The sequence below is a fragment of the Cyprinodon tularosa genome, unplaced genomic scaffold (assembly GCF_016077235.1).
Source record: "Cyprinodon tularosa strain WSP-4 unplaced genomic scaffold, ASM1607723v1 ctg298, whole genome shotgun sequence".
NCBI classification, from domain to species: domain Eukaryota; kingdom Metazoa; phylum Chordata; class Actinopteri; order Cyprinodontiformes; family Cyprinodontidae; genus Cyprinodon; species Cyprinodon tularosa.
Genome location: NW_024039005.1, coordinates 759,496 through 773,255, shown reverse-complemented (window position 1 = coordinate 773,255; position 13,760 = coordinate 759,496). Strand labels below are relative to the sequence as shown.

Below are 13,760 nucleotides of genomic sequence, written 5' to 3'. Positions count from 1 at the left end.
ACTCTGATCACTACCACATCAACAGGGTCTACAACCATGTCGTCAACAACAATCACAGGATCCACAACACCCACAATTAAATCATCAACTCCAACACCTACTTCTACCCCAACAATTTCAACCACCACCCCTACAACCGCTACATCAACTACATCACCAACTACAACCACAGTATCTACAACACTTTTGACTAAATCTACAACTGAAAAACCTACAACTACAGAAACTTCAACTCCTACCTCAATATCAACTCAATCATCAACACAATCGGAGTCTACCACTATAACTACAACAACCACATCAACAGGGTCTACAACAACATCCCCAACTACAACTACAGAATCCACAACACCCTCAACTAAGACTTCAACACATACACCAACTATCTCAACAACTCTGATCACTACCACATCAACAGGGTCTACAACCATGTCGTCAACAACAATCATAGGATCCACAACACCCACAATTAAATCATCAACTCCAACACCTACTTCTACCCCAACAATTTCAACCACCACCCCTACAACCGCTACATCAACTACATCACCAACTACAACCACAGTATCTACAACACTTTTGACTAAATCTACAACTGAAAAACCTACAACTACAGAAACTTCAACTCCTACCTCAATATCAACTCAATCATCAACACAATCGGAGTCTACCACTATAACTACAACAACCACATCAACAGGGTCTACAACAACATCCCCAACTACAACTACAGAATCCACAACACCCTCAACTAAGACTTCAACACATACACCAACTATCTCAACAACTCTGATCACTACCACATCAACAGGGTCTACAACCATATCGTCAACAACAATCACAGGATCCACAACACCCACAATTAAATCATCAACTCCAACACCTACTTCTACCCCAACAATTTCAACCACCACCCCTACAACCGCTACAACATCAACTACATCACCAACTACAACCACAGTATCTACAACACTTTTGACTAAATCTACAACAGAAAAACCTACAACTACGAAAACTTTAACTACTACCTCAATATCAACTCAATCATCAACACAATCGGAGTCTACCACTGGAACCACATCAACAGGATCTACAACTGAAACATCTTCTAATACTGCTGTATCAACTACAATTACACCTTCATCAGATTGTTCTAAATGGGATAAAGTAGTAAGTAAAATTTTTAAAAACTCTTTGAAAAGACTCCAGACCTTACCATTTAACTAGTGGAATGTTGTACTCTTAAATGTTTATATTGTTAAATGGTTTTATGGTTAAAGTCCAGTTATTGTATTTCCTTAAATTCCCTTCTACTGATTTTCCATTTTTGTCTCCTTTACAGCAAAATGAGACATTTTATTTTTGCAACTGCACAATGGCCACATGTGTAGGAAACAATACTCTTCAAATAGTGCCATACGAGTGTCCATCCATAAAGAATATTACCTGCACTAATGGAAGAAGTCCTGTTCTTGAATATGATGAATATCAATGCTGTCAACATTATGAATGTGACTGTAAGTTAGTTAATTAATATCTTATAGAAATTAACAAAACTAAACATTATAACCCCCCAGACAGAAAATAATGCGCTAACCTACTTAATCACAATATAGCTTGTCTGTTTTAATAAACAACCACAATCACTTGTGAGAGCAGATATTACCTATTTTAGCATATGCTCATAAAAAACTGCCCCCACCTATTTCATATAAAACCTTCCATCACAAATCTCAAATGATTTACTGCTATTGATAAATTTCTAGACACTGAAAGAAATCCTTTTTTTTTTCATGTCATCATTATTCTAGGCTATAGGCAGTGGTCATAATGCTGTGTAGGATCAATTAATAAAGAAAAGGGTTTTTGCTTTGAACATTATAAACACATGAAATTTGTATTACTTCAGGTGAGTGCAAAGGCTGGGGAGACCATCGCATTACATTTGATGGGCTATACTACGGTTACCAAGGAAACTGTTCTTATTATTTGATGAAAGAAATTTCCCCCATGCATGACTTGGAAATGTATATTGACAACAACCGTTGTGATCCAACTCGAGATGTTTCTTGTCGTCGATCCTTAATTGTAAACTATGGAAAGCAAAGTATCAAACTCACCATTTTTAATCTCACTGGACAGCCAGAATTGGAGGTAACACAAGATTATACCCACTTAAAATCATCTTTTAAACAAAATATGGAAAAAATTAGTTATCCTTTTCTAATATCCCTATTTTATTTCCAGGCCTACAAGAATGAAGTAAATCTAAGGCTACCATTTTGGGAACAAGGTGTTAAGGTGATGAGTTCTGGCATTGACCTTGCTTTAGAGATCCTTCGTCTAAGAGTGGTTGTAACATTTGGAAAAAATGGCTTTAGTGTGAACCTTCCTTATAAGTACTTCGGAGGAAACACAGAGGGTCAATGTGGTAAGAACTCCTTCACAGCTCAACATCTGTGTAGAACCTTTGATTTTAATCTTAATGACACTTTATAATCCTTGTAGGAACTTGCACCAATAATCAGAAGGATGACTGCGGGTTGCAGGGAGGCAAAGGAGAGGAAAGTTGCGCTCTAATGGCCGACAGCTGGCTTCTAGAAAGTGACAAGAATAAAATTGAGTGCAAGCCAAGTGTCCCTCCAGGAGAACCTCTTCCAGAACCAACTCCATGCAATTCATCTTCCATATGTGATCTTCTTCTGAGCAGGTTGTTTACAAATTATTTGGTCTGTTTTGCTCTACATTAAATTCAGTTTATGAATTTCTGTAAATTATTACCTACTTTTATGATCTTATATTTTTATCTTCCACGCCAGTGTCTTCGCTCAGTGCCGTCAATGGATCTCTGCAGACACTTTTTACAAAGGATGTGTTTATGATAGTTGCCGCATTCACAGCCAGGCGGTTCAGTGCGCCACTTTGGAGATTTATGCAGCTGCTTGTGCTAAGATTGGAATGTGCATAAATTGGAGGAGCCACACTGACCAATGCGGTACAATATGTTTTTCTTTGTATATAATTAATGTATTTAAAAAGATATATATCTTAATGAATCATTTTAATTGTAAGCAGTAGTAAATTTTAAGAAAAAATATATTGTTCTCAACCAACAGCCAGCAACTGTCCATCAAACAAAATCTATAGACCTTGTGGGCCTGCAGATCAACCATCCTGTGAGGACAGGTAAGTTCTAAATTAAAATATTTTTCTTTTGATTGTAACACATTTACTTATCTAATTTTAGTTTTATCATAGAGTTATAGTTGCACATTTATAGTAGTTGGTAATAAAACAACAGGACAAGGGACAAAACCAGCCCTATTTGCCCCCAGGAACTTTGGGCCCGAGCAACTGCGTAGTACTGCCTAATGGCCTACTACTGCCCCCCTGGTCCTAGCTACCTCAGCTGACTGCTATCAATGTGGGGAAGGAGTGGCTGAACTGTGAGCGTCTCCCAGTTGGCTCCTCACCTTATTTCTAAGAAGTTCCAGAAAGCTATTTTTCAGCTGCTTGTATTTGGGATTCTTGGCCGTAGGTGAGGTTAGTAACGAAGGAAATCAAAAGCTTTGCCTTTTGGCTCAGCTCTCTCTTTACCAAAACAGAACAATCACTGAATATTGATTCCTCCAAATAAAGTGTAAATACACAAAAGATGGTAAAAGGATTTTAACCAATGTTTCACACTGTATTAGTTTTCTCATATTATTATTTTCCTGCTTTTCTTTTAGCAGGATTTTCTATTTAAATTGGCTATTTGAAGGTGAACCTAAAATCCGGAAGGGTTTTAGGGGTTTTAAGACCACGAACCAGGCGGCTGGCTCTTCCTCCAGGCCCAGACTCCAGGTGGCAGCCGGAGAACAGGGGTGTGAGAAGACCCCGATCCTCCCTACGCCAGCTCAAATTTAGTGTTGTTGGGTGTTGCTCTCAGGTAGAATTAAAGGTGTAAATGCCCATGCCCCCCCACCAGCTCCACAGGTCCTGAGGCCCCCCAGCACACCAGAGGCCCCAACATGGCTGGACAGCTGGGCATACACTGGACCAGACCCCAAGCAGCATTCCCCACAGAACCCGAACCCCCGACGCCCCCACATGCCCCCCCAGGGCAACTGCCCCAGGGACCCCAGACCCCCGGACCCACCCGGCGGTAACCCACGTTTGCCATCACGGAACCCCCAGAGAGCACTGGAAGCTGCCGCTGTAGGATGCCCTGAGGCGTCACAAGCCCCTCCCCCATGTGGACAACAGAACCCAGGGTCAGACTTGCCAGGCACCCCACTCCGAGCGCCCCCCAGAGCCCCCTAGGACCCCCAAACGCGCCTCACAGCCCCCCACTATACTAAGTAAAGGAGCCAATCAAGGGAGCCCCACTGTTTGGGATGCTGTGTTCCTATGTGTCTTTAGCGTTTCCCTCCTGCTGATCCCGGAGCCTCGACCTTTATTAGATACAACTAGATGTATTAATGCTTATTACATTTGTGCCATATTGTACTCTAATTTACAATCTTCAAGGGGTACAAAAAGGATTTTGGGCTTTAGTGTTGTGTCCTCTTTCTCAATGCAGTGATCTCTTACCAGAGTAAAGACATCCAAATCTTGTTCTGGAGGACAGGTGTTCTGAAATGTTCAGCTTTGTATCATCTCTAGGACACTTTGTTCAATTCATTATGTTGTTAGCAGAATTTGTGTGTGATAACACTGTCTTACTGTGAAATGCATTTGTGCAGTATTAATGGTGATATACATAATAATACCACAATATTAATACTAAAATAGAAACAACTAAAGGGGAACTTACAGTCCTATAAGGAGCAATAACAGCGTTTTCAATGTTTACATTTTGCAGTCCCAATGATCCAACTATGAACTTCACTACTGAAGGCTGCTTTTGTCCGGAAGGAATGAAACTTTTCAGCAAAGATTCAAACATATGTGTTAAAAGTTGCGGTAAGTATTGAAATCTGTGTGTTTTAAACCTAAGGTTCAAGATTTCACCTTTTGTTCTCCTAATGTATTTAAATTAGGATCCTCTACATTCCGAATCCTGTTGTTCAGTCTCCCATGATTTTTAAAAAACTGTGTACAAAACTATTTGCTGTTGTTACAACTATTACTTCTAGAATTCATGAAATGCTAACCCATTCTCTGCTCAATAACATCCATGAAACATAACAGTTCATGCTAAGAAAAAATTCATTCATTTGAATCAATTAGAATTTATGGTGATCATCAAAAACCTTCAATATCAGAGCTCATATGTGATCTGGATCGGTGTAACAAGTAAATATTACTATAATTATCATCACATACAGTAAAAGGTGTAATTCCAAGATTTCAAAGTTTAAATCAGTCTAGTTCATTTTTTAAGAAAGATGTAAGTGTTTTGGCTAAAATATAATACAAAACATTAAAAATGTACGCAAACATAAAGTAGGAATGCTGGAATTCACTGAGTTCCTGGGCGCGTTCCTTATAAAACCTGCATGCCTAGGTGCTTGATTTTATACACCTGGGGCCATGGAAGATGTTGCAACACCTAATTACAATAATTTGGATGGCTGAGCAAATACTTTTGGTAATATAGTGTATCTGGGTGACTGAAGTGTAGTATCAAATTGGCTACTACTAATGTTTTTATTCCAAGTTGAAGTCCTGATGTCAGCCTCTGCTGATTCTAACCAACAGCAGTAGAAAAACAGCCCCCTGAAGCTCACAAGCAATTTGTTATGAAGAATACAAACTTACCATGTCTATTCCCAAAAAAAACTGTCAAATTGTACAAACTAAAGTTATTTAGAGATTTTTGTTATTTTTTGTTTATTTAGTTTTATGGTGCTTGGGGATTAGAAAAAAATACCTCCCTAAGTATTGCTCCATAACTCACTACTATATGTAACTCAGTTTACTGAGTTGCATTATCATTAGTATATAGAGAGAATGAAGAGAATAAGATCATGTTGTTTATGCAATGTTTTAACAGGATGCCTTGATCCTGATGGGACACCCCGTGAGGTGAGCTTAACCTGATTTTCTTGTAAAGTCTATTTTTGGTTTCCTGACATATTTAAGTCATCTCTTCATTGCTGTTCCTCTAGTTCAATGAGACATTTGAATACAAATGTCAAAACTGTGTCTGTGATGAGTCCACCAAGACTGTGATCTGCAAGCCTAAGCCGTGCCCAACACCAGCTGAACAACAGTGCTCTGGTCCAGGATACGTTCTTGTCAATCAAACTGATCCATCCGATCCCTGCTGTACTCTCCATGTTTGTCGTAAGACATCTAACTATAATGATCTTTATTACTTACAGCTGGTGGCTCCTAACATTTGTAATAACTTGAGCTCTTCGTCTTTGTCAAACAGAATGTGAAAGCCGTGCGTGTCCAGAGATCAACATGAACTGTCCAGTTGGTTTTAGGTCAAACATCCGCGTTCCTGAGGGAAAATGCTGTCCAGAAAATAGATGTGGTGAGCTTAAAAAAAATTATTAAATAATCAAACACTTTCTATCTTATTTATTAAATTGCTCATTGTTTTTCCTAGAACGTAAACGAGTCTGTGTCCAAGATGATGTTGAATACAGGGTAAGGAATAAATATTGATGTATAAGTATATTTTATCACTTCCTGGATTAATACTGAATTTATTCGCCTTTGTCAGCCTGGTTCCTCAGTTCCTGCCAAGACTTGTGAGGATTGCACCTGCTCTGCAAACTCTTCCTTTGCTGATGAAATGCAAATAGTGTGTAGACATCGGCAGTGCAAAGAAACGTGTGCAGAGGTAAGAAAGACAAAGTGGTTCCCATACTATACACAATGTAACATGCATGGTAATATTAAACATGATTTAAGTAAGGTATTAATAAAGATTTAATACCTTATGTAGTCTTGCAACAGTCTTTTTTTTATAAAGTTTCAGGTGTTAGTATGGTGGGTCATATTTTAATGTTCAGTTGCTCTGTCTGTATGTTTATTGTTAAATATAAGTGTTCATCCAGTTACAGCAGCTTGTGCAGCTGTTGGGGGAAAAAGGAAAAAAATTACCTGTTAAAACCAAAAACATCTATATATTTCATGATGATTTTTTGTCGAAGACTAACACAAAGTGGTACACAATTGTGGACAGAAAGGGAAACAATGAATGGCAATCTAAAATAAAATTAAAAAATGTGAAAAAATGCAGAATAATTAACATAATCTACTTTATGTGTTTTTCCACGTATAAATACAGCTACTTTGTGAAGGACTTGGAGGTTCCTCAGAGAGCATGAATTCAGACATCTGAATATTTTATTTTTTTTGCATAAGCACTATTTTAAAGTCATTCAGGTGCGTGTCACTGTAAGCAAACTATATAATGCAAAGCTTCATGCAACTGGGGAAGTTGCATGAAGAAATTTAGTTTTACGTTTACTGGGAAGTTTCTGCACATCATAATAATTCAGCAGAAATGTTTTCAAAAACTCTAAATATCTGCAGTTTTTATGGCTGTAGATTTCCATTTAAAGTAGGTAAACACCTTTTTTCCCTTGTTTTGCTTCTAATGGGCTAAGTTAATTTTGTGTTCCCTTTGAAATAAAAAAAACACCTTCTAGATTAATAAACTAACTATAATTCAGACAGATTTCTGTTTGGAAAGTTACATTTTAATGGATCATTTATATTTTTCAACCTCTCCCCCAGCTATCACTCAGAAAAACATTAATTGAATTCTAGACCAAAATTAAGCAGTTACATCAATCTAACCTATTCATTTATCCTATATTTATTATATTTTATTGGGTGAGATTCGAAAGGTATTAGAGTTGGTGGACATTTTTCAGTAATAAAGAAAGAAAACAGAAAAGTACTCTATGGGTTAACTGATAGTGACATTACTAGTTCTTGTAGTAGCAACATTTTATATTCACCAATTAGTCTTGATTAAAAATTCTGACATTTAAAACTGAAGTGAAATTGGTTGTGCACAGGGAGCATACCAAAACATGCCAAATAGCCTCATTTAGAAAATAAACCATACATTTTATCTTAGAAATGGAGCCTAGGCGGAAGTTTAACTGAATAAACTGATTACTCGCCTTCAGCCGCCTGCGACACAGCCAATCAGCTTTGAACCATGCCTCCACGAGAGCCAATCGGCATCCAAAGTTCATCTTAAATGTCTCCAATCAACAACTTGTCTGCTACCTAGAGTGCAGGCGGGGTCGTGCTATGTTTGACTTCAATTCAGATGACCCGGTTTCAACCCCCCTCCAGCCCCTCCTCCACCATCGTAGCTAAAGCTTCCTCACAGTTTCACTCCTCTCAGACTTACTGCATTCAGCGTCTCGTTTCAACCGGTCCGGCAGAAGACCGCCATTTTGAGCCTGGTTCTGCCAGATTCCCAACGGGGAGTTTTTCTCTCCACTGTCGCTTCATGCTTGCTCATCATGGACAGGTTCTCTCAACCTGTGTTATCCAATTGGACTTGCATCTTCCAGGTTCCTGAGTGAAGCTCTAGTATCAGCTCACTGACCAACTTCATCTATCCCCACTCCACCACCAGTTTCAGGCCTGGGGGGAAACAGCCCTGTTCTTTACTCTGTTCATGCATATCTATCAAAATTCAGGACAAATGTTTTGTGCCGAGGTCTGAGCGCCAAAGACTAAAGTAATTGTATCAATAAAATTCTTCTGTCTTTTCTTTCTGTGCAAATTTTTCAGGTTGAAATGAGACCAATTTCTTCTTAATGCATTGCATAACTTTTAAAATAGAATACTTTAACTTCTGAAAGAAAACATGAAAGAAGTCAAAATTGAAGGAAATCTATTTTCATTTGGCCATATGGATTTAATTTATTATTGTCTTTATCTCAGGGATTTGAATATGTGAAAACCAACCCAGCTGACTGCTGTGGGGCGTGTGTGCAAACACACTGCGTGATCAATGTTAATGGTTCTACAACACCTTTAAAGGTAAACTGAATTAATCTCTTTCACCTGTTCATTTGTTTTATTTTCTAAAAACACCATGTGTATTTTGATGATTTTAAGGTTGACGAAACCTGGTCGCCTCCTGAAAATAAGTGTGAGAGTAAAACCTGCGTGAAGAGCGGAGAGTCTTTTACAGTCATCAGCTCTAAAATCGTTTGCCCGTTCTTCCAAGAGAGCAACTGCAAAAAGGTATGTGGCAACTTTAATACATAAACCTGGAATATACACTGCAAATAATTTACATCTAAACAAGTAATTTTTTCTTAAAATAAGTTAATTTTTCTTGAATTGAAGAGGTAAGTGAGACACTTACTGCCAATGGAACAAGACAATTTACATTTAAAATAAGAAAAAGCAATTGCATTGCCTTATTTCAAGTGCATGTTATCTTATTATTTTTTTTTTTCTTTTTTATAATATTTCTTTACTAATATTCAATTATAATTTTCATTTAAAATGGTCTTATTGTCACGTTGCCAGACGGGATACTGTAAAAAAAATATTTATATATATATATATATATATATATATATATATATATATATATATATATATATATATATATATATATATATATATATATATATATATATATATATATATATATATAATCTTATTTTAGAGTGAAGATACTCTGGCAGATTGGCAGATCAATCTATTTACCTGCTCAACCTGCTTACCTGCTTTTAGATAATTTTTGCAGTGCACCATAAAGAAATTAGTTCCAACTTTTGTTGTTGTGCTGTTTTCTGTACAGGACACAATTCAGACTGCAGCAAACGGCTGCTGTAAAATCTGTAAGTAAATATATATGTTTTACCTTTAGATGAAATCAGATTAAATAAGCAACACAAACTTAGGTTTTTCCTTCGTTTCACATTTTAAAAGGTGTAGAGAAAGAGAAAGCCTGCAGGTTGGAGACTGTTAAAACTTCTATTAACCACAATGGCTGTCAAGCAGAGGTCGATATGCCGTACTGCGAAGGATCGTGCAACACTTTCAGCAAGTAAGGATGACTTTACGTCTAGCTTGTCTTCCTCTAAGAAGTCACCAAACTGTACTAAACTGTTTCTGAGGTTGTGAATGTGCTAATCTCTGCTCCTTTTTATTTCAGGTACTCTGAAGCAGCAGGTGCTATGGAACATTCCTGCTCCTGTTGTAAAGAGAAACGCCTCAACAATCGCACCATCGATCTGGCGTGTGAAAATGGCGGGCACGTCCAGTTCACCTATGAGCACATTGAGGAGTGCGGCTGCGGCCACACAGAGTGCACCACGCCTGCTGGACATCTTCGAAGAAAGCGGCGCTTCACACTGCAGTGAAAACCTTTACTCAAAAATGTGAGATATATATATAACCAGATTCCTTTAAATAATTACAAAGTCTCCTATAAAGTATAACAAACTTTCTGGAGTTCGTTTATCAGCTGATTCAATAAAATTATGCAAGTGACTTCAATTCTCCTGTCTTTCTTCATTTAAATATATTCATAGTTTTGTTTTATGCTTTATAAAACATGTTGTTATAAATACAGGAAAAGGCTATTCATGATTTTTAATTGGTTAAATACCACAATTACTATAGATAAAAAAAATTGCAGTGTATATTTTTGGATAGATTCTATCAGACTCCTGTAGCATGAAGCAGGATTACCTGCATAAAGGTCTGGCACTGCTTTGGCACATCACCCCCTAGAATCACAAACTGTTAGTAAGGCACTAAGAGCCTGGGAGAGAGCCAACAAAAACATCAGGCTAAGGAAATGCATCAAAGCACTAATAATAAAAAATATTAAAAATAAGAGGTTGTAAAGCTTGTTATTAGATAAGCAATACAAAACAAAATAACATGCCAAGGAAAAATGTAGAGCTCTCCAGGCTTCCCTGTGGTGCCGCTTTCCCTACCTGCCAGTACTTTTTGATTATGCAAAACTTGTGCTTGGAAACAGAATCAAGAGTCAGGTGCAGAAATTAGAAGAAGAAACAGCGAGATGAGATGATGAAAATGAAATGGCCTGGTAAAGTTAATGTTGAATGAGCCTTGCAGCTCGGGGAAGTTAACACATGCTAATTTCCGTTTCACACTCTTATTTTTTGGAACTTACCTGCACTTTAGTTCTTTGAAAATCACAGATATTTCTACAATCTGTTAACCTCTCAGCCTGTAACTCACCAGTCAGTGGCTGCTGAAAGGGACAGAAAGAGAAAAAACCCATACACTTTTTTGTTTTTTTAATAAAAAATATAAAGGTGGAAAAAATAAAGGTATGAGAAAGTGTCACAAGCTCAGAACGTAGGACCCAGAATTTGACAGAGAAGCTGCTGTGTCTCTCCTTCAACCGTGTAGCTACTCTGTACGCAATGAATAGCGACCCCAATAATATAATGTCTCAAAGCGACAGATCAGAGGAAGTTTCACCGATAGACAGGACTCAGGAGCAGAGGGAGAGAGAAAAAAAACACGGACTCAAAACGCTCTGAACACAGATAGCTGCGTCACGTAGCGTTATTAGGTGACTGCCTGACAGCCCCTCTGCTGTTATTCTGCCTCTACTGTGTGCGGGTAAGAAAAGATCAGACAGTCAAAGACAACAAAAAACATTTTAAAACAATTATTGTCATTTTGTATATCCAGAGTTTATATTAAAAAATTGTTTAGTAGAGCTTTTCAGACAGTAAATGAACATTTCCATTCCCTATAGTGCAGCAGTGATCAAATGCATACTGTGTGGGAGAAAAAACATGGAGCATTGATATGGAAGTTCAAAGCAATAATATATATGGTGCAAATATGCAGTATTTTTGGTTTGGCGTTATCAGTGTGATGCAGAGTCTGTGACATGATTTAGAGTTTTTATTTCAACAGTTTAGCAGTCTAATGGTGGTGGGAAAGAACCTGCATTGAATTCTGCAAAGCCTCTTCCCAGAGGGAAACTGTTAGGTTAATTCAATGATGATTATAAAATTAATGTATGTACATATGAAACAGTAGAGAAATGAGATGCTTCACTCTGTCTTATGATTCAATCAGAAGACCACTCTGTTTTGTGATTCAGTCAAGAGGACAGCTCTGTCTTGTGATTCAGTCAGTGGAGCATTCTGTCCTATGACCTGATCAGTTGTTCTGTCAGTACAATACTCTGTTTTGTAACCATGTGTTATGTTCTGTTAATAAAAGAGCATTGCAGGAGGGGGGTCGGAGAGAGAGAGTTGGAGTGTTGGGTTGCAGCTCTTTCTCCCCTTCTGCAGAAGCTGCTGAAAATCCCTTTCTGTGTGGACTCAGTCCTTCTTTTATGAACCTACATTGTTGAACCTAACAATTTTGGTGCCGAAACCCGGGAGTCAAGATCCAATTGTCCAGGACTGCGCGGGACCAAGGCCAAGAATCTGTCGACAGCCGTCCCCCCTTCGCCGGACGGGACCAATAGGTTGGTCCAGCCCTGCCCTGGGCATCCTGGTGACGACTCCCAGAGAAACTGAGCTGCGCAGCAAAGGGTAGGCCTATTTAATTTACCATTTAATTTACAGCTGTAATCGCAAGAATATTTGATGAGACGAAGTCTTGTTGACAGATCTGGGATCTGGGTATTCTGTGCGTTTGAGTCTGGGACTCTGTGTTGTTCTCGGGATAGTAAGGTTTGCAGCTGCCGCAGCAGGGATATTTGACGAAGCCACGTTTCGTTGACAGATCTGGGATCTGGGTATCCTGTGCATGTGAGGGCCTGTGTGTGTGGAGTCTGGGACTCCAAAGTGTACACATAGAAATAAAAAAGATTGCATTAAATAGCATTTTAAAACAATTTTTAAAAGAATAAAGTAGGCCTTAAAAAAGGAGTGACTGTGTGAAAGTGTGTGAGGAAACAATGGAACCTTTAAGTTCCGTTGTTTCATACCAAAACAGCAGGAGTAAATACAGTGCAGCCCTTGTGGATGCAGAGGCAAGAATTTCTCACCTGAAAAGGTAGAAGCAGAAATTACCACAACAATTTTTGGGTTCTGTCCTGCTGAATAAACATCCAGTGCTTAGAATACCCTAGGTGTTTGTACTGGACTAAATTCTTTAAAATGGGTAAAGGTCAAAGAAAATGTAGAGATAATTTAAAATCCAACGATTAGAAGTTTGTAGAAGCGCAGGATCCAACAAAAAATAAACACTTAAATATATGGATTAAAAAAATATGGGTTTGAGGGACGCCTCTATTCCAAAATAATAAAATAATAGAACTTAAGTATAAAATAACTAAAGAGTAAAGAGAAGATCATAAAGGTAGATCAATGGAGAAATGTTTTGTGCCGGCTACAAACAAGCACTAGTGCAAAAAAAAAAAAAATAGATAAACTAATAAATAAGCTCCAATGGCGAGGTGTTGGTATAATACAGGCACAAAGTAGATGCGATGTTATTATAAAAAATTAAATAAATAGATTTCATGTTATGTTTGTCTGTCTTTAAAGTTGTTTGTGCATCCAGAAGATAATGAAACTCCTTGTAGAAGGAGACAGCTTGAATCTGCGGGAGGGGGCAATAGAGCAGCGACTGCAGCGCTGACTTCAGCTGACAGCCTTCCTAATGCGCCTGCATGTTCTCCAACAATATTAGGTTCGAGACCAAAAAATAAAAAATAAATAACCCGCCAGAAAATTACTTTAGTCATGCAAGCTACATACAGAAAAGAATTAGAGGGGTTAAATATGTGGATTGTGCAAGCTAAACATAGAAAAAGCAATGAAGTGTAGTTTGGGCCATAATTGGGCTGAAGTTAGGGGCCGGTGGTCACAGGGGAAAAA

At 38.1% G+C, this 13,760-nt stretch overlaps 1 protein-coding gene across 1 annotated transcript in view; it reads left to right on the top strand.

Annotated features, from left to right (window-relative positions):
* The first annotated feature begins 686 nt into the window (after window positions 1-686).
* LOC119787417 (intestinal mucin-like protein) overlaps window positions 687-13,760 on the top strand; it is a 72,067-nt gene continuing 58,993 nt past the window's right edge. Inside the window, exons 1-11 of the mRNA XM_038291272.1 lie at window positions 687-1,170; window positions 1,343-1,517; window positions 1,910-2,154; window positions 2,248-2,431; window positions 2,509-2,710; window positions 2,820-2,995; window positions 3,117-3,186; window positions 4,847-4,947; window positions 5,981-6,012; window positions 6,096-6,273; window positions 6,365-6,469. Coding sequence (XP_038147200.1) covers window positions 1,376-1,517; window positions 1,910-2,154; window positions 2,248-2,431; window positions 2,509-2,710; window positions 2,820-2,995; window positions 3,117-3,186; window positions 4,847-4,947; window positions 5,981-6,012; window positions 6,096-6,273; window positions 6,365-6,469 — 1,435 coding nt within the window. The 5' untranslated portion in view covers window positions 687-1,170; window positions 1,343-1,375. The remainder of the gene's footprint in view (window positions 1,171-1,342; window positions 1,518-1,909; window positions 2,155-2,247; window positions 2,432-2,508; window positions 2,711-2,819; window positions 2,996-3,116; window positions 3,187-4,846; window positions 4,948-5,980; window positions 6,013-6,095; window positions 6,274-6,364; window positions 6,470-13,760) is intronic.